We start from the raw sequence: 21,097 nt of genomic DNA, 5'->3' as shown, positions 1-21,097 counted from the left end.
ACTGGGCAAGTCACAAAATGTCCAAGCAGAAGTCACTTTCAGGATCACCCAGCTCTGCCCCCACCCCCCTCCTTTCTCAGGGAGGCAGACAGATGAGGGCTTTCTCAAACGCAAGCAGGAGTGGGCCTGGATTCCAGCACTCTCAGCATTTAGCTCATGCTCGCTTTAAGCAGCACCACGTGACGCGCACAGACGTATTTTAGCTACTCAATGGTTCCTGACATGTAGGCTTTGGCTTCTGGACAACAATAATAAAGGAGAGTCAGGTTTCCTAAGTGGTGGGATTGGAGAGGAGCTCAGTGGTGACAGTCCAAGGCCACCAGAGGACAGTGTGGCTCAGTGGCTCCTGTTCGCCAAGCCTGGCTCTGCTGCTGCTCATTAGGCAAGACCCTTCCAGCTCCACTTGCTTCAACTAAGAAACACAAGAAAGATGAAGCCAGGCTTGTGGCACAGCAGGTAAAGCCACCACCTGCAATGCCAGCATCTCATATGAGCGCCCATTTGTGTGCTGGCTGCTCCACTTCCCATACGTCTCTGATAATGCACCTGGGAAAGCAGAGGAAGATGGCCCAAGAGCATGGGCCTCTGCTAACCATGTGGGATATATGGAAGAGCCTCCAGCAGATGGAACATTCTCTCCCCCGCCCCCCACGGCTCTGTGACTCTACATTTCAAATAAACAAATCTTAAAACACACACAAGAGATATAACGACCACCTGGGTTGAGCTCTGTTGACTCAGGTTCATCAACATTTCCAGTGGAACTATTCTTAGAATTTCATTCTATTCAATTTTTGGGGTGAAACAGAAACCATGTGGTTAACATTTTAGCTGACAGACAACCTAAATCTCATTACCCTAGAGCTAAGATGAAAAAAAAAAAAGTAAAATGATATTTTAAATTATTGTGATTTAAAAATAAAATAGGATCTCTGCTATAATGTCTCAGAAGACAAGAGATAGAAATGTTCCAGAGACAGGTTCTGGAAGACGATCAGGCCCTTTGGTCAGAGGCAGAAGCCAGGACGGAGCTTGGGAACCTGGCTTTCTGAAGTCTGTACCACCCAGAAGAATCCCTATTTTAAGTTTATGAATATTATAAAAAATGACGTAATTCATTTCTACCTCAAAATAACTCACTTGGATTTTTCTCAATAACTTTTATGAAAGGCATATTTATAGACAGAAATTGATAACAGAATGTTTTAGGAAAAAAACTGGGGACATATCTCATGGAAGTAAGTTTAGAATGGGTGACTGTCAGTAATAAAGTTCATTCATGTTCTTATAAAAATATAAAAAGTGACATAACACATCAAAAGGCATAGGGTATTAATAAGCCCCACCTGACTTACAGTAAAAGTGAGCGAGGGAGAGAAGTCACTGTCAGATTTCAACTCACTGATGTCTACTTTGCAACCCTGTATCTGAAAGAGTGGCAAAAACCTACTGAGGCAGAGTGAGGACTCTAAAATTAGCTCATCCATTGAGGAGAGACAGGAGCCAGTGAGGACTAGAGAGGGGGAGGCGAGCCTGGGGCTGTGTTCTGGAGAAACAGCCCAGCTGGCATGAGGTGTGGGTTCCCTGACACAGGAGAACACAGATTCCTGGCTGTACATTCCAGGTGGGATCTACCTTCCAAAGCGCATCTAGTATATCCTGTTTCAGACAAGATCAACCAGCATAGAGGATATGTGTTCAGGTTCTGCTTTTCTTTGAAAAACTGACCTGGTATCATCAGGCAGATCTTCTGGGGTCTCCAAATAGCATTTCCTGTTGTGTGATCACAGAAAACTTCGTTTAACTAGACAGTCATAGCATTCCTTAAGGAGAGGAGTTAGAAAAACATAATGCTCAGTTATATGTGGTTGGAGCCGAGGTGGTGCCAAGAGGCTCTTCAATCATGTGTCTACTCCCAGAGAGCCACCACCTGGAGGGGAAGCAGGAAGCAGAAGGGCAGCTGTGAAGGGACAGAGGTTAACTACAGGGTTGCCTGGCTAATACCCGAGGACCTGGGAACGTGGGCCAGACGTTAGTGTTTGAAATGGGTCTCAGAGCTGTAGGACTGCAGCAACTGCCTGCAACTGGAAACGAAACCTAAAGAACACTTCCTTTTGTAAAATGTATATTATGGTGGATAGAAATGGCCACGTATTCTCCACAGCTTCTCCCATTAAGAGGTGGCGCCTACTTCCACACCCGTTGAATAGGGGCTCAAACTGTGACTTGAGGGATGGGTGACTACAGACTCTGTCCTTTGGTTTCCTACTTGCACCAAGAAGTGCAAGATGAACACCTTTATGGGGAGAGGTGCTTTCAGCCACCCTGCTTGAGTGACCAGATATGGGAGTGAAACCCAGCCCCAGTGACTGCCAGCTGACCATGGAAGAACGGTCCAGTCAACACACAGACTCCTGAGAAAGGACAGATCTTTATTGTTTGCAGCTATTTTGGGGGTAGCTTATTACCCAGCAGTGAATAAATGAAACAAGTATTTTGCTAATGCATGATGTATGCTGATTTAAATGATTACATTGGTGAGATATAAATTCATATTCACTAACATATTTCCTTGTCTTAAAAGAAAACCTTCTCAGAAATCCTGCAGTGAAAAAAGCACCTGCCTTGAAGATTTAAACCTGCTGTGTCCTTTGCACCAAAGAACATTTCTGAGTCTGCACAAGAAGCTTTTTCTCTCAACCTCTATAAATCTATAAATTCCTCATGTGGATAGAGTAATGATTAAAAAAACCAAAAAAACTAAAGTACAAATGTTTTGTCAAGAGCAAGCACATTACACACAGAATCTGCGACTGTGATTGCTACCCATAGACGATTTCAAGACTCAGTTGTTTTTCTTCCCTGCAAAGACATCATCTGCATCGAGTTTCCCCGATGAAAATTCTCTTATACAGGTGGCATTTGTACCTGCACATACATGAGGACAGGCAGAAAGGTACTTCCAAAGACCACAGGGGGCCTGAGTTCCACAAAAGTCCCACTTCCTGTCACTGTGTAGTGTCTAGGCCCACAGCCACTAATTCTCATTCCCTTCTCTTTCTTTCCCGAAAGGTGTGATGATCTGCCAATAGAAGAGGAAGGATGAAAAGACATAGGAGGATGCCTAGAAATCTACACCAAGATCAGGGAAGGGAGGATAGAATGGTTGAAAGTTAATCCTATCACACATAGAGATGATGCCTAGACAGGAGAACAGACACAGAAGAGCTCAAAATGAAGAAAGCGCCATTGGAAAAGGCAGAGATGCTGCAAGGAAAGAGGAAAACCCGTGATCAGTGGTAGATGGAAAACGCAGTCTCAGTGGAGAGAGATCCACACAGGCTAAGAACATCCAGAGAGCAGCATCTGCCATGCAGAGGAACTCAGCACAGGTCTGACGAACGAATACGTGAATGAATGAAATACACACCTGCACAGCTCTAGACAAAAATCCCTGATGGAACAAAACTCACACCGAAATAAGGCAGCTAGGGGCCTGAATGGGTGGAATCAACTCACTGGGAATGGAAATCCCATTTTTTTTTATTTGAAAGGCAGAGGTACACAGACAGAGGAAGAGGCAGAGAGAGAGAGGGATCGTCCATCTGCTGGTTCGTTGCCCAGATGGCTGCAATGGTCAGGGATAAATCAGGCCAAGGCCAGGAGCTTCATCTGGGTCTCCCACAAGCGTGGCAGAGGCCCAAAACTTGAGCCATGTTCCACTGCTTTTCCCAGGCTATTAACAGGGAGCTGGATTGGAAGTGGGGCAGCCTGGAATCCAAACAGTGCCCATAGGAAATGCTGGCTTCCCGGCTGAGCTTTACCCACCATGCTACAATGCAGGCCCCAGCAATTCCATTTAAATGAGAATGAAAAAGTGTGCAATTTATTAAGCTCAGGGAGGGCAGTTAACAAATTCCTTTTCTAATTTGTGGAAGTACAGTAAATTCTTACCAAACAAAAAAAAAAAAGGTTGCTACTTTCGTCAATGGTAAATTTCTACAGATAAATTTTCAGCTATTTTACTAACTGGGTCCTATCTGTGAAGGGCTTTCCACACTGAATTCACCATGCAATCAACTTTACTCTGGATTGGCTCTCAGTTATTAATAAATATACTCTTAAGGTCAAGTAATTATAAGATCTATCTATCCTATAATGTTCTTCTTTTTGATTTATATTTTATTAATTTGAAAGGCAGAATGACAAAGGGAGGGAGAAAAGATCTTCCATCCATGGAATCACTCCCCAAATGGCTTTAATGGCTGGAGGTGGGTCAGGTTGAAGTCAGAAGCCCAGAACTTCATCCTGGTCTCCCATGTGAGTGGAAGGGGCTCAAGTACTTTGCTTTGTCAGGAATATTAGCAGAGAGCTGGATCAGAAGCGGAAGAGCCAGGACTTGAAATGGCACTCCAATACGGAATGCTGGCATTGCAAGTAGTGGCTTAACCTCCTGTGCCACAATTCTGGCCCAAAAGACTATGCACTTAAGAAAGAAATTCTGCATGTACCAGACACACAAGAATAAAGTTACACATTTTTTCCTCTTAAAATATTACCACTCTTACCACATATTAAGCTTTCTTCTTTTAATTTCCATTTTTAGAGGACTGCTTGGTATTTCATTCTCCTATGAAAGTATGACCTGTAATCCTCTTTAACACGTTGGAACCCACTTAATATGCTAGGATAGCCTAGGCGTATTCTGCATTTACCGACTCATTTGGTTTTAGTGCTACACAGAGGGAAAGAAAAAGAAGATGTAATTCCTGACCTCTAGAAATATCTTTTTATTGGTGAGACACGACTATATGCATGAAACAGGAAAATGCCTGTAAGGCTATGCTTCACTGAGAGCATGGGAAAGGCAATGTTGGGAGTTCCGAGGGGTTGGGTAGGTGGACAGACTTCACAGACACACTGGAGCTTCACCGGAGTCTTGCAGGATGAACACTATGAGCCAAGGTAGAATGGAGAGATCCAGGCATCCCACACTGTGAGAGGTGTATGCAATGCCTGGAATGGAGGATTCTACAGTGTGAGGAGCACTGGGCCACAAAGAAGGGGGCTGGGAGAAAAGTGTGGGTTTTAAAATGAGACAAGGAGTAGGATCAGCACTGAACAGCAAGAAAGTACAAGAAACTCAAAATACTCATTCTTGTTCTCTTCTCTAACATATCAATCATCCTGGCTAAGAGGGTGCCTATCTATTCTTTCCTTGCTTCCTTCATTCATCAAAACACACAGGTTGACATATTACAAAATACTAGTTATAAGAGGCTGCAAATACTCCCTTTCCTTGAAAAATCATACAAAATAGCAAAGACAAAAAAAGATCAATGATTTCAGAATATTATGAAAAGTGCCTTGATGGCTGGTGCTGCAGCTCACTAGGCTAATCCTCTGCCTGCGGCCTTGCGCCCCGGGTTCTGGTCCCGGTTGGGGCGCCGGTTCTGTCCCAGTTGCTCTTCTTCCAGTCTAGCTCTCTGCTGTGGCCCAGGAGTGCAGTGGAGGATGGTCCTTGGGCCCTGCACCCCATGGGAGACCAGGAAGAAGCACCTGGCTCCTGGCTTCAGATCGGCGCAGCGTGCCGGCCGTGGCAGCCATTTGGGGAGTGAACCAATGGAAGGAAGACCTTTCTCTCTGTCTCCCTGTCTAACTCTGGCTGTCAAAAAAAAAAAAGTGCCTTGATAAAAAGATATAGGGGGAGTTACAACAGAGCAGACACACACAAGTTAGGGGCTAAAGATGAAAAACACTTCCAAGAGAAGGAACTGTGGTCCTGAGTGAGGGGCAGACCCGGTACAGGTGGGTGGGATGGGGAAGGAGAAAGCAGTCTGGGGAGAGGCAACTGCCAGTTGCAGAGCCCGGGAGAGCTGGGGAGGGGGCCTGGCGCGGGGGAACAAAGGCTGCGTGTGGAGAAGGGGCACAGCATGCATATGGGTCACTGATTATCAAAAATACAGGAAACCAAAGAGCTGTGAGAACTTCCCCCGGCTCTGCAAATCATTTACAGTGGGATTTCGAATGACTTCCTTCTCTGTGTTTTCAGTGTCATCGTTACAGGCACACTCAACTCTTCACTTCGAAATGCCCATGTCCAAATTAGGTCAATGCAGGCAGAAACATCTGAAGGTTTATGTTTACTGCACTCGCAGAAGCTTGGGAATAAAAGGGAAAGCATCTCGTTCCACCTCCTCTCCAAGGAAACATTGCTTCTAAGCATTCCTGGCAGGTGGCCACCCAGACAGGGAAAGATCTGCCTAGCGCCAGGGAGCTCAGTCTGCTTCAGGAAATGGTCCGATTCATTTCTGAACATCACTAGTTGCAAGGAAGCTTTTTTCTTAAACTGAGATGAAATATGTCTTCCTGGGACTACTACCCATTCTGACCCCCTAGAGGGACTGAAAAAATAGCCTACTGGGCCTCCCACACATGCAGATGGCGCAGACTGTATTTATAATCGTGGAGACAGAACTGTCCCTTTTCCTCACTAAAGGATTTCTGGGTGAACAACTGGCTCACGGTTTTGATTAATTAGGTTCTCCAAAACAATGTGCCACCTTTCTTTTCATGCAGACCTGGAAGGGACATCTGTTACTGTTACTAATGTGCCATTTTCCCCCATTACTGATTAGTAATACCTTATGTTTGCACCATACTTCACTCCTTTCCAAGCATCTCCACATAAATTATCGCATTCTAATGTCATAAGAAGGTTGCTGCACCTTCTTCTGTCAGTATATTATTTTAACAAAAATCTTCGTTCTTTGCTTTATGATAGAGGGTAGAGCATATGCCTCAGAGAGCCCTAGGTTTCTAATGGGCCAAAGACTAGGAGATAACAAAGGTCTAGCATATTTTAGGAGAATACAGAAGTAATTAAAAGAAGAAACTCTGGGGGCTGATGCTGTGGCGTAGTGGATAAAGCTGCCGCCTGCAGTGCCAGCATCCTATATGGGCGCCGGTTCCAGTCCGGCTGTTCCACTTCCGATCCAGCTCCCTGTGATGGCCTGGGAAAGCTGTAGAAAATGGCCCAAGTTCTTGGGCCCCTGCACCCATGTGGGAGACCCCGAAGAAGCTCCTGGCCATTGTGGCTATCTGGGACTGAACCAGCAGATCGAAGATCTCTCTCTCTCTCTCACTTTCTCTCTGCCTTTCAAATAAATAAATATTTTTTTTTAAACCCTCTGAATGTTTATTCTAATTACGGGCAAAAAAATTGAAACTTACCTTAACTATGGACCACAAATACTCCTGTCTTATCACATCATTTGTATAATCACAATTATTCACATGACAAACCCAGAGCTAAGAGCCTAGCACTGGGACCGAGGGAGAAGAGACTAGAAATGGAATTAAATGAAGTATGATTTTAACTCTTGGTATCAAATGTAGAACAAGAATTGAAACAATTATAATTTTACCCCAGAGATGACTTAGTGGTCAGTGAAAGACGGAGAGTAAGTGACAGCGAAGAGGTGGGAATCACGAGGTGGGAAAGCAGACTGGGACCCACATTTCCAAGTACAGTTTTTGTTTTCCCCAAAGCTAAGTGCCGAGGGCAAGCTCTATGTTGGTGCTTTGTGGAATGTGAAGGACAGCACCTTGAGAGCCATGTGTTCTGAAAAAAAGTCTGCTTCTCTAGGCCTAAGCCGACGTCTTGCACCTATGATTAAAATGACAGCAGCCTTTTCCACCCATCAAGCCAAAGACAGACGTGTTTGCAACTCCAGAAAGCACTGTAAGAACTGAAGAATCCTCTTGGCCTGGGGAGATGTGATTCCAAATTGTAAAGGGCTCCTGGGGAGTGGTTCTGTGAAGCATGCAATGTTTCACTGCACTGGACACGACGCTAAAGCACCTGCAGAATTCTCTGCAGTGGATCAAATGACTCGGCTACTCTTGAGAGACCTCGCTGCATATTTGCTTGTATTGTTCCTAGCCCTCCAAAGTGCACAAGCACCCCTACAACAAGAATCTATAAGGATTAACAATTTAACCTGACGACACCTGGCTTTGATCCGAGGAAGGATATATGTAAATACCAAGTAATGGTAACAGTTCAGTGATTTCTCCAGAGAAACTGGAAAGTGTTAGGTTTCCCATGGGAAAAACAAACTGAATTTTTTGAAACTGTACCTTAACACACAAGACAGGAGAACACTCAAGAAACTAATGGCAAACCAACCTTGTTGGCAGAGTACAGCAGCCATCCGCTGTGAGTCTGACTTGAGTTTCATAGCTATCCAGAGGGCACACGGCCTGCTGAACAGAGGGGCATTCCACAGTGCTGCAGTCCACGCTGAAAACTGAAAGAAGCAAACAGAGAGGCACCACTTACTATTAAGTTTACTTGCAGTTTCAGTCTCTGCATGCAACACAGGCTTTTGACAAACTTCCAAAGTTTCCTGGCTTCTCACAAACCTACTCCTAGTGCTGGCAATGCTACATATGTCCCACATTTTCTGTGAAAAGGCGGAGGTAGGGACAAGACATATAGGAGTTGAGATGAAGATACATATGGGGGAGGCAGTAGTGGGGGAGAGTTAACCCAATGTTGGTTACTAGGATGGTGACAGCCAGCCAGAGGTATTTCCGATAGAACAGCTCAAGAGATAAACAAGGGACTGTTTTTGCTTAAAGCATTTATCTATTAAAGTTAACAAAAACAAAAAACCAAGAACTAACCATGGGGTTAGAAACTTGCAAAGAAGAAACCATGACATCCTAGACGTGTTCACAGACCACATTAGAAATGCTGCCACAAGAGCAAGGATGTTAGAAATAATATGAAGCAAGAAACAGCTGGGACACGACAACAAATCAAATGTTGGCAAAGAAGGTGAGTAAACAGTCAAAGATGACTTAGCACATGCTACAAAGTCAAGGGGATGGATGGCGGGGCATTGGCAAGGAGAAAGATGGGGGCTGAGTGCTTCGTTATGAAACTGCTGGCACGTTGATGCAATATTTATCTAAAGTTAACTTTGTTTTATGTATGACGATTGCTTTTAAATGTAATACTTTAAAGTGATAGACCTACAAATGAGGGCTCTGGTATTCACTGGGGGAATGAAGCAAGTAGCCACAGTACCAAAAAAAATGTTTAGCCCCATCTCCCCCGTGAAATGTATATTGAAGGAAAAAAAAAATGAGGAGAAAAACACACCCCCCTGAAGGTGCTCATGTACCAGTGGGTGATCCCTCCGAGTCTCTGACTAGAAAGATAGATGTTAGGCTGCAATTAGCCCCAGCTGGCAGACAGGCACCATACCGATGAGAATGCTCATCTGTGCATGAAAGGGGAAGCCAAGGGTAGTCGACGCGAGACTTGCTACCCTCTGGTGCAGAGGAGCTGGGCTGCTGAGACACAGCTCGCGCGTACCTGGTTTGCACTCATAGAGGTCACAGCACTCTCCCGGCTTCCCTGAGGCTTTGGACACTAGTATGTTCAGGTATCTCGGCTGGCAGACTTTGCGCAGACAGCCCGCAGGATTGCACACGCAGCGGCTGGGCAAGGGACAGCACTCCCCGGGAGGAGCATAACCCTCGATCAGAATGGAATCTTCAGGACAACGTGGAGAGAACTGGACTTCGCAGCGGGCCTTGGAGCAATCTGGCTTCTCTTCTAAATGGGAGAGAAAGAATTTAGCTCACGCCCAGGGCAGTATGGGGCACTTTCGTCAGAGGCACAGACAGCCCTGATGATCTGCTTACTAACCAAGGAAGAAAGCACTGAAAGGAATCAGGTGAACAGCCTCAATCTTCGTTTAGCCAGCCACGGAGGTCTTTCCCAAGATGTGCCCCTTACAACAAAATACGAGCCTGGAGTTCTTTTCTTTTCTATCTTCCACTCACTTGTGTTGAACAATCAATGTCTAGCGCAATGACCAAAACGAAGAAAGCCAGAGAGAAGATGCATCCACAGTACCAAAGATCTGAAAACCGGACTCAGTGACTAACAAAAAGATCTTTGAATTCAAAAGGGCTCTAAGAGCTGTTCTTTGAAAACAATACATATTTAAACACCAAACCAGACTCACAAATAAATCCAGGCCACTTCAGGGACTGGAGAAAATGTGCATAATAATCAGCATGGAAGAGCTCTCCTTCAAAGTCCAAGTTTCAGGGAGATGAACTCATTAAGATTATGTGATGCTATCATGTGGCAGCTTCGCCAGATGGATAATGAGCCAAATTCCTATGTGGTTTCCCTAAACAACAGTTGGTGTATTCCTATGTCTAGCAGAAATCCTTCAAATGTACCACATTCCCCTTTCTCTAATGTTACCTGTTGACCTTCAGTTTTAAAGATGGGAAAAATGAAATCAAGGTTGGTGTTACCCAAGCCTTAGCTTCTGGAGCCCCAGGACGTGGCTTGGTTCCTTGGTTTAAGCTTTTAAGAAACCTTCACCAAAATAGGGTCCTTGAAGAAAAGATAGAAATAAAGCGAAGGATATCAGGGCACTTGAGTGGTGGTGATAGTGGGGAGTTCAGAAAACACCTGCTGAAAGTGATGACATGCATAGTACTGGGGTACCTTTCCAAAACCCTAAGACAGAATCAGAGTTGGCTTAGACCCATGAGGTCACCTGGCGGAGGTGCCTCATTTTATAGACAAAGAACCTGAGGCCGAAGACTCAAGTGGCCTGCCTTACAGGTTATGAAATTAAAGCAACAATGTGGGTCTCCTCGCTGCCGGTTCACTCACTCTTAACAGCACTAATGTGTCTCTTTCCAAAACCAAGGCTGTTTCTCCAGCTATTTTCTAACTTAATTGTTGTGCCTTTCATTCTACTGGCCATTTTCTTTGCCTAACTAACTATATTCCTTGTCTCGTTCAACTTAATACAAGAGATCCTTCATACTCACAGTCTTAGTAAGTTCACTTGAAAGTATTTATTGAGCACTTGGGATATACATCAGTGAAAAGAACACACACAAATCTCTGCCCTCAAATGCTTACAAGGCAGTGGAGGGTGGCAAAACAAACAATAAATAAATATTGTAAATAAGTTATGTAGTAGCAAAGGGAGTAAAATAAGAGAGTCAAATACAAGGGAATTGGAGTACCCAAAAGTCAGGCATGGGGAGGAGCAGTTAGCATTTGGTCAGCATTAAGAGTGAGAAGCTGATGTGTGAATACAAGACGACACCCCTGAGAGGAGAGCAGCTCGGCTGCGGAACAACTGGCCTGTGGCTGGGCCTCCTCCAGCAGGAAGGAGGTCTGCATGGCCGGGGCGCAGGTGAGTGACAGGAGACCAGAAGGGCTACAGGGGACCTCATCTGATCATGCAGGGCCCGTAGGCCACTTTGAAGACTGCAGCTTCCACTCAGATAAATCAGAGCTTTGATTATGTAGGAGGATGCAGAGCAATTCAGAAGAATAAGTCTCCTCTGGGAACAGCAGGGTGTCGGGATCCTGGAGCGACACAGAATATCTAGAGAGAGAGGAGCCTTGAGAGCACCCGGGAAAGGCATCTGGAGAGAAAGAAAAGGGAGGCAGACAGACACAAGCATTATTCTCCACAACTGCGGCGCGGGTGTGCTGATGGGATGAGAGGAGGTGGTTCAACTCTTAATATTCTTGACCTTGCAATTGCCCTCTTGTGATCCTGCCACTTCTCTGCACCTGGGCCTCATGGGGCTACACTCTTCTGCAGGACTCTGGCCTCCCCCTGGTAATTAACATGCTGACATGCAATCAGCAGCTAAAAGCAGGGTGGAAAGTAAAACACCTCTGTCCTAAGCGCAGAGGTCGCTAACGCCACAAGGTGAGGTGTTATCTGCTCCATTTTGCATATGATGAAACTCAAGTTCAGATAAGTCAGGTTACTTGCCCAAGACCCCACAGCTAATAAATGGTGATGTAATGGTTTGCATCTTGGTCCATCTGGCTCTGACTACACCTCTCTGCAGTAACATGCCTTGTGTCTCAGGAATCACCAGTGTGCTTTGTATTCAACCTTGTTCTTGCCCCACTTTCATCATACTTTATTTCTTGGGGTTCAACTTCTTTCCTGATCAGAGCCATAATTGCTGTGAATACTTTCCAGTTTGGCTGGGTCCCTGTTCCTTCTAATCCAGCTCTATCTCACTGCAAGACTAGGTGAAGCTACATAGGTTATACTCTACGTAGGCCTGTGCCAAACAGTTGTTACCCCAAGGTGAGAGGAGCCAATTATCCCACCTTCATCCTTACAATCTCAAGGGAGAGAACCTGATCAGGCAGTAAGGAACTCTGGTCTCAGATCACCAGCAGTGCAGGGTGCACTAAACCAAAGAGCACGGAACAGAAGATAAATCTTAACTGTATGGAACTGAGTTGGATTTGTAAAGTACATTCTGCTGTTTATTGGCAAACACAAACATACTGTTTTATAGTGAAGAAAAACTCGGCAACTTTAATTGCCAATAGCACTCAAATCCAACTCTTGTTAATTTGCCATAATTAACTTACTCTGTTTCACCTTCTATCATATTCTACAAAATATTGGGCATGCATAATCAGACTTCTCAAACATATGCTTCAAATTAAACATGTTTCTATTAAAACTCAACGTATTAGCTCTTCGTAGACACTCAGCTCTTTTTGTTTTGTTTTTAAATTATTTGTGAGCGAATAAGACTGACAGAGAAAGCTCCCATCCACTGGTATAGGAGGTTGTAGCCCCCTGGTGAGGCTGGGCTAGGAGCCTGGAACTCAATCCAGGTATCTCACACGAGGGGGTTAAAGACCAGAAGACTTAAGCTGCCTCTCTGCAGCTAGTAATGTGCATCAGTAGGACGCTGGAATTGGGAGCTGAAATAGAACTTGAAACCAGGTACTCTTGATATGGGATATGAGTGTCTCAATGGGTGGCTTAACCGTGGTGCCAAACACCTGCTCCCTGTGTTCTAACAGTCCAAACATTGTCACCATGTGCTGTGTGTCTGGTGGTTCAAATCTCAAGAGATTTATTTACTTACTAAGAAAGACCCTGGCAATACAGGTAAGACAGGAAAGCTAACACAAAACTGCCTCATCCCAAAATGAATCAGAGATGAAGGGATCTAACAATGTTAAAAATGAAGCTTTAGTCTTATTAAATGCTTTTCAGCTTTTCCCAAGAGGTCATATTGGCTTTCTCTTTAATTTATTAATATAATTAGATTTTAAACTATCATAGTGTTTGAAAAAATAAACTGTTTTTGAAGATCCTGCTGAACACAGATTTTTAGATTTATGAACTTGAGTAATATTCATGTTTCTCTCTCTCTCGGTGCTGATCTTATCCAACAGAATTACATGAACTCCTTCAATGAACTGCTTAACATTCTACTACTTCCTTTGTTGTAAAATAGTTTAAATGACACGAATTAAGTATTCTTTGATGTTTTCAAGCAATCCACCTGTGTGTGAAACTATCTGAACCAGGTGTATTTCTTAAAGGGGAGGAGAGTTGACTTCTTTTGGACTACTTCTTAGAATTATCTTTACTAAAATTTTAGTAAAAAGTATAAACCCATCTACATTTTTAAAAAAATTTATTTATTTAAAAGGCAGAGTTAAAGAGAGGCAGAGACAGAGAGAGAGAGACAGAGAGAGAGAGAGAGAGAGAGAGAGAGAGAGAGAGGTCTTCCATCTGCAGGTTCACTCCCCAGTTGGCCACAATGGCTGTAGCTGAGCTGATCCAAAGCCAGGAGCCTAGAGATTCCTCCAGGTCTCCCAAGCCAGTGCAGTGGCCCAAGGACTTGAGCCATCTTCTACTGCTTTCCCAGGCCATAACAGAGAGCTGGATTGAAGTGGAGCCGTCTGGACTTGAACTGGCCCCCACAGGGGATACTGGCACTGCAGACTGGGGGTTTAATCCACTGCACCACAGCTCTGGCCCAATCCACCTACATCTTCAAACTCACTTCAGAGATCACTCACTAAGCTTTCCTTTCCACAGTTTGTGCATTTATCTGTTCTCAGTTTTAAAAACTCTTTCTTCTTGGTCTTTCAGATTATTTTGTTAGCATGGCTCAACTGTATTGACACTAATGCCAGTTCACTTCTATTTCTCTTTGGTTTTATTGAAAATACAATTTAAAAAAATTGAGGAAAGGAAGTAGGGAAGAGGGGGGCAAGGGGCAAGGGGGCAAGAGCTCCCATCTGCTGGTTCACTCCCCAAATGCCCATAACAGTAGGGACTATGTTGGGCCAAAATCAGGACTTAGGAAGTCAACCCAGGTCTCCCACCTGGTTGGCTGGAACCAACTACTCGAACCATCACAGCTGCCTCCCAGGATTAACACTAGCAGGAAGTTGAAATCAAGAGCTGGAGACAGCGGGCTGCTCTGTGGCATAGTGGGTAAAGTCACCGCCTGCAGTACCAGCATCCCATATGGGTGCCAGTTCAAGTCTCAGCTGCTCCACTTCCAATCCAGCTCTCTGCTATGGCCTGGGAAAGCAGAAGAAGAGGGCCCAGGTTCTTGGGTCACTGCACTGGCTTGGGAGACCTGGAAGAGGCTCCTGGCTTTGGATCAGCTCAGCTCCAGCCATTGCAACCAATTGAGGAGTGAACCAGCAGATGGAAGACCTCTGTCTCTCTGCCTCTCCTCTCCTGTGTAACTCTGCCTCTCAAATAAAGAAATCTTTAAAAAAAAAAAAAAAAAAGAGCTGGAAACTGTTACTGAACCTAGATACCCTCTTGTGGGATGTTGGGGTGACCTAACTGCGAGGCCAAACCCCTGCCTTCAAATACTCTTACTTATGGTGCCAATGCTTTAATCAAATATTGCTTTGGTTAGATTCCATTTCTTGATATGTATTTTTCATGTGACATATTTCTAAATAATATACAACTCAGCTGGCGCCGTGGCTCAATAAGCTAATCCTCCGCCTGCGGTGCCGGCACACCGGGTTCTAGTCCCGGTAGGGATGCTGGATTCTGTCCCGGTTGCTCCTCTTCCAGTCCAGCTCTCTGCTATGGCCCGGAAGGGCAGTGGAGGATGGCCCAGGTCCTTGGGCCCTGCACCCGCATGGGAGACCAGGGGAAGCACCTGGCTCCTGCCTTCAGATCAGCGCGCTGCTCCGGCCACAGCACACCAGCCGCAGTGGCCATTGTGGGGTGAACCAACAGAAAAGGAAGACCTGTCTCTCTCTCTCTCTCTCACTGTCCACTCTGCATGTCAAAAAAAAAAATAATATACAACTCAACTTTGGTTTCCTCCTTAAAGACTCTTAGTGCCATTAAATTTCTGAATAGGTAGATTTTGGGGAACTCTGTTTTTGATTTTAATTTATAGCTTTACTGCCTCATTGCCAGATAATGTATTCTGTACAGTTGTCTACTCCTGTTAATTTATTTTAAAAATTTTCATTTATTTGACAAAAACAATGAGAGTGAGTGAGCATGCACAAACAAGTGCCTAATTTTCCATTTGTTGATTCAACTCCTCAAATACCTGCAACAGCCATGGGTGGGCCGGGTAGAAACCAGGAGCCTAGAACTTTGTGGTGAGTCCTACCATGTGGGTACCAAGGACCCAGGTACTTCAAACATTACCTGCTGCATCTTGGAATGTGCATTAGCAAAAAGCTGGATCAGAAATGGAGAAACAGGGACTAGAATTAGACACTGTGATATAAAAAGTGGATGTCCGAAGTGGTGACTTAACCACTGCTCCAAACACCTGCCCCTTGAGTCCTTTTGTTTTCTTCTGTTTGCGTTTCGGTTTTGGCACATGTGTGTGTATGTGTGGCCTAATGGCACATTTAAAAATACGCAAGTATTTGAAAAGACTTGCATCCTTTGTTTACTGAATACAAACTTGGTCTATTAAATCCAGCTTGTTAATTTCTGACAATCAGAAAACCTACCCCTTGCATTTTTTTTCTGATGTGCAAGAGGGATTTATAGAAATTTCCAACTATAAGCCAGGCAACTCTCCTGGTATTTCTAACAGTTTATTTTTCAAAGCTGTGTTGTTAACTTCATCAACAGCAGGCTTATGATTTCAAACCTGTTATGCTGACATGGCAAATTGTAAAATCACTCTATCAAAGATCTTAGTGTCCTTACATCTACATGTTTCTTCTTATTTTGTAACTGCTGACTTCCTTGACTTTTGTCTTCTTTCAACCTAATATTCAACTTTCAATAGATTACTTAGGACCCTTCTGGATCAATATCCTCTGCTTTGCCAACCAGTCATCAGCCTGTCACTCACATCCAATATAATTACTATGGCATCAGGAATTGTTTTTCTGATACCTTCTTCCTCAGCTTGCTTCTAAATAAATGCTTCTTGCTTCTAAATAAATTTATTCTTCTATGTTTCTATTCCATCTTTCTTTCATAAAGAAATAAGGAGACAATTATAGTCACACCATGAATATACCATCAATTAAAATGCTTCTCTGACATTATTATTATTTTTTTTTTTTGACAGGCAGAGTGGACAGTGAGAGAGAGACAGAGAGAAAGGTTTTCCTTTTGCCGTTGGTTCACCCTCCAATGGCTGCCGCGGCTGGTGCGCTGCGGCCAGCGCACAGTGCCGATCCGAAGGCAGGAGCCAGGTGCTTATCCTGGTCTCCCATGGGGTGCAGGGCCCAAGCACTTGGGCCATCCTCCACTGCACTCCTGGGCCACAGGGGAGAGCTGGCCTGGAAGAGGGGCAACCGGGACAGAATCTGGCGCCCCGATTGGGACTAGAACCCGGGGTGCCAGCGCCACTAGGCGGAGGATTAGCCTGTTGAGCCACGGCGCTGGCCAGACATTACTTTTGAATATTAAAATTTGAGTTCTCTCTAGATTCTTTCCCCATGGTATCTAACAAATCTACATTTGAAATTTACGTTAAGTAACACAAGCTTTTGCTCAGGCAACACAGCAAGTGGCATTCAAAAAAAAAAAAAAAAAAAAAAAAGAAACATGTCCCAGTTTGGAAAGACCAAGTGACAATATCACTTATAGTAGAAGCAATTAAGAGAAAATAAACTGATTTCATCATATTAACAATCTTCCCTTAAGAGGTTAGCCCTCAGGGGCTGGCACTGTGGCATAATGGGTTAAGCTGCTGCCTGCAATGCCAGCATCCCATATGGGTGCCGATTCAAGCCTCAGCTGCCTCACTTCCAATCCAGTTCCCTGCTAATGCACCTGGGAAAGCAGAGGAAGACAGCCCAGGTGTTTGGGCCCCAGCCCCACGTGGGAGACCCACATGAAACACCTGGCTTAGGCCTGGCCCAGCCCCAGTGGTTGCTGCCATTTAAGGAGTGAACCAGTGGATGGAAGATCTGTGTCTGTCTCTCTCTCTAACTCTGCCATTCAAAGAAATAAAATAATTTTTTAAAAACAGGTTAGCCATTAAAAATTGATGGGGCACCCTGTAATAAGTAATTCTACAATAACAATGAAAAGTTTCTAAACAATCCTTGTTACTTTACCCTGTATGAAGCAATCATGCCGATTTCTAAACTTCCTCCAGACTCATTATCAACAGAGAAAGTACAATCATAATCTAAAAGGAGCAAATGCATTCAAGAGTTTTGTGGTTAAACACAAATTAAAGAAAACAAAAATGCAAATGAAAAACAACTAGACGGGAAGAGAAAAAAAATAAAAATCATATTGTCAGGGCCAGTGCTGTGGCATAGTGGGTAATGCCGCCGCCCTTCAGTGTTGGCATCCCATATGGGCGCCGGATCATGTCCTGGCTGTTCCACTTCTGATCCAGCCCTGTGCTATTGCCAGGGAAAGCAGCAGCAGAAGGCCCAAGTGCTTGGGCCCCTGCACGTACATGGAAGACCCAGAAGAAGATCCTGGCTCCTGGCTTCGGATTAGTGCAGCTCCGGCTATTGCAGCCATCTTGGGAGTGGATGGAAGATCTCTCTCTCTCTCTGCCTCTGCCTCTCTGTAACTTTGCCTTTCAAGAAAATAAATACATTTAAAAAAAATTATATTGCCAGATTATTGTTATTTCTACTTGAATTTTGTAAAGTCCCAAACATGTAAAATCAAAGTTTTCTTCCATTTCAAAAATCTCCTGAAACAGGTCACTTAAAGTAACAACAGATATGCTGTACACTTACAAATGAAAGGCAGCACAAAACGCACAAGTAAAATTTAGAAAGTAAACTACAAAGTCCAGGTTGCTGGATATTCCATCTGTTCCCAAAGTCTAAGCTAACTCTGTCTCTCATGTACACACACGCATATGTACATACACACACAGCAGTTACATATTCACTCAGATAATTCCTGGAGTTCCAACTACTTCCCTGATTATTTAAGGGATCTTAAATTTGGACCAGATTTGAGATCACAGAATTTCGTAGGTCCAGCAAAGTCACTGTAGAGGAGCTCTGGCATCAGCCTATGGTGTCACAGGGGCTCCCAGGCCCTTGCCAAGGTAGGGAGGTGAATGCCCTCATGTGGCTAGCTGGAGCACAATCTAGGAAGTTCTCTGCCAACTCTTTCACTCATTCATTCAACAAATACCAACTGAATGACTTCCATATACCAGTGGTTCTAAGCACAGGGCTCAGAGCAAGCAATGAATGAAACAAAGTCCTTGTCTTCCTGGATTTGTAAATTCTGAGGGAGACAGACAATAAACAAAGAGCTACACAGCAGAGTGTCAAGTCCTGACAAAGACTGTGAAACATCAACAACAATGCAGGTGCACTACATTAGCCAGGGGAGTTAGGAGGGTTTTTCTGAGGACACTGCATTTGCACAGGGACCTGAATGAAAGAAAGGAGAAAGCATGCATGCGACAGGGCAAGAGTGTTTCAGACACAGGGAACTGCAAGAATAAAGACATGGGGGCAAGAGGAGCTTACTCTTCAGGAAGAAAAGTACACTGCTTGATTATTAAGAAATCTAACATGGTGTAGTAACAGGTAGAAAATACCAATTAGACTCAGGAGAACGCGATTTGATGGCTAATGTTTCTTACTAAGGATTCAGTTCTCACACTAGAACAATGAAAGAAATTTCCACTAATTGAGCACCTTTTCTGTCTAGACACGTCGTCTCTACTCATTCTCAAGCACTTTAGCAATCCTGTGTGAAGAGATTACATCTTCATCTCTACTTGACAGATGGGGAGACAGAACCAGCGGAGCCACGAGGCTTGACCAAGGTCATAAAGCTGTGGCGGAGCTGCCCAGACCCCAAGTTTTCCTGTTGGTCTCCAATGCTAAAAGCGAAACAGCTTCAACCTCTCTGGGTCAGCTTTTCCTGTATCTGGATGTTTAGTCAATGGCTACATTTTTACTGAAACAGAGTATCAAACTAATTTGGAAGGATCCAGAGGGTCAGGGGCTCAGTCAGTCCTCATTACTTTCTTGCTGGCTGTCCTATTTTATTTGCTCCTTGGCCTCTGAGCTATCATGAGATAAAAGGAGGGGCTTTCTTGTATTTGGCATTATTTTCTCCTGAGAACTTGTATTACAAATGCAGTACGTATGTCATCCCTACACTTTTAAATCTGGAGACTGACTCCTTTAAAGTTACACTGTGAATTCTTTTCATTCACATTCCATGATTTTATCATAACCTTTTTTGGCAAGCTTCGCTGTGAAGACTTGTTCCGCACAATCATAACCCCAAGGGGAAAAAATTAGGCTTGTTGACACAGTCCCAGAAATATTTCATATTTCAGCTCGTTCCGAAACACCCACTGTACTTTCCCAGAACTTCTTTTATTCTGAATTCAGTATTTAACAGCAATGGAATCTACATGGGGCCTTTTTATGCTGGTTTGCTAAAGAGGACATATTAAATTGTTTTCAATTACCTAATAAAGTTAGCTTGCATCACAGTGGAGTGTAAGTTAGCCAAATACAAAGAAAAAAAATGATCTGTAAAACTGCAACATGTGAAACTTTAATCATTCATTCTCAACCTTGGCTGTGCATTAGTGTCAATTACAAAGCTTTTTAAAAAATCACTGTAGGATTCCCACCTCAAACCAATTATATCAGAAGAGGCCTGGTTATTAATATTTGTCTCAATAGCTCCTCTGGCGATTCTGCCGTGATTAGGGCTGAGAACCCTATCTTCCTCCTTCAAGCAAACTGAGAATCTTTACAATGCAGCTCACTAGGATGGCAGAGCTTTGCAAGAACATGTTCAAACATGGCAAATCCTGCTGGCCAAGTGCCGAAGAATACACTGACCCCTCCAGATATCTACCTGCCACCAAGTGCTTGAGCTGTTTGTTGAGCATTACAGCACCACTAGGAACCTCCTGGACTCCACATCTCTTCAACACACAGTATCAGAAGTGGTTGACAATGATGCTTTGTATTAGAGCTACTGCTGTTGCACGTATGGCTCCTGAACTGGCAGCCTCAGTGTCAAAGGTAACCAGAAACTTAGACTGCATGCTAGATGCACATAAAGTGTGAGACAAACTGTTCTAGAATGATGGTCCTCAAACCCTCATCTTGGACCAGCAACATCAGCATCTCCCAGGAACCTGACAATTCTTTTTTTTTTTTTGGACAGGCAGAGTTGGACAGTGAGAGAGAGAGAAAGGTCTTCCTTTTCCGTTGGTTCACCCCCCAAATGGCCGCTGTGGACAGCGCGCTGTGCCAATCCGAAGCCAGGAGCCAGGTGCTTCTCCCGGTGTCCCATGTGGGTGCAGGGCCCAAGGACCTGGGCCATCCTCCACTGCCCTCCCGGGCCACAGCAGACAGCTGGACTGAAGGAAGAGCAACCAGGACAGAATCCGGCACCCCAACCGGGACTAGAATCCGGGGTGCTGGCGCCGCAGGCGGAGGATTAGCCTAGTGAGCCGCAGCGCCGGCCAAATCCAAATTCTAAGGCCCTACATCAGTCCTAATCTCTAGGGGCAAGGTCCCAGCAATTGGTGTGATTTTCATGCGTACTATACTGCCACCACTGCACATTAGCATGTCCTGGGAAACTCAGAGGCCACTCCAGACTCAGTCAGTCCAAACTACTGGCAGCAGGACTCCTGGAACAGTGATTCTGAAAAGTTCCCCAGGTGATCCCAGCGCACAACAAGGTTGATCCACTGAATACCCCGCCTTCACCCATCCAGCCTCCACTCTCTCAGGGGATTCAAAACTGCTGTAATTCTTAATCTTCCT

General features: G+C 44.5%; 1 protein-coding gene across 4 annotated transcripts in view; it reads right to left on the bottom strand.

Moving 5' to 3' along the window:
• The window catches only part of CRIM1 (cysteine rich transmembrane BMP regulator 1), a 205,276-nt gene that overhangs the window by 107,044 nt on the left and 77,135 nt on the right, over window positions 1-21,097 (bottom strand). For 3 of the 4 annotated variants that reach the window (XM_062209253.1, XM_062209254.1, XM_062209255.1), the window contains exons 3-4: window positions 9,389-9,631; window positions 8,192-8,312 (exon numbers count right to left, since the gene is read on the bottom strand). In XM_062209253.1, coding sequence (XP_062065237.1) covers window positions 8,192-8,312; window positions 9,389-9,631 — 364 coding nt within the window. The remainder of the gene's footprint in view (window positions 1-8,191; window positions 8,313-9,388; window positions 9,632-21,097) is intronic. The other variant, XM_062209256.1, reaches the window with a different exon arrangement.

This window comes from Lepus europaeus, chromosome 13 (assembly GCF_033115175.1).
Source record: "Lepus europaeus isolate LE1 chromosome 13, mLepTim1.pri, whole genome shotgun sequence".
NCBI lineage: Eukaryota > Metazoa > Chordata > Mammalia > Lagomorpha > Leporidae > Lepus > Lepus europaeus.
Note: the sequence above shows the minus strand (reverse complement) of the source record. Positions and strands in the feature narration are given on the sequence as shown.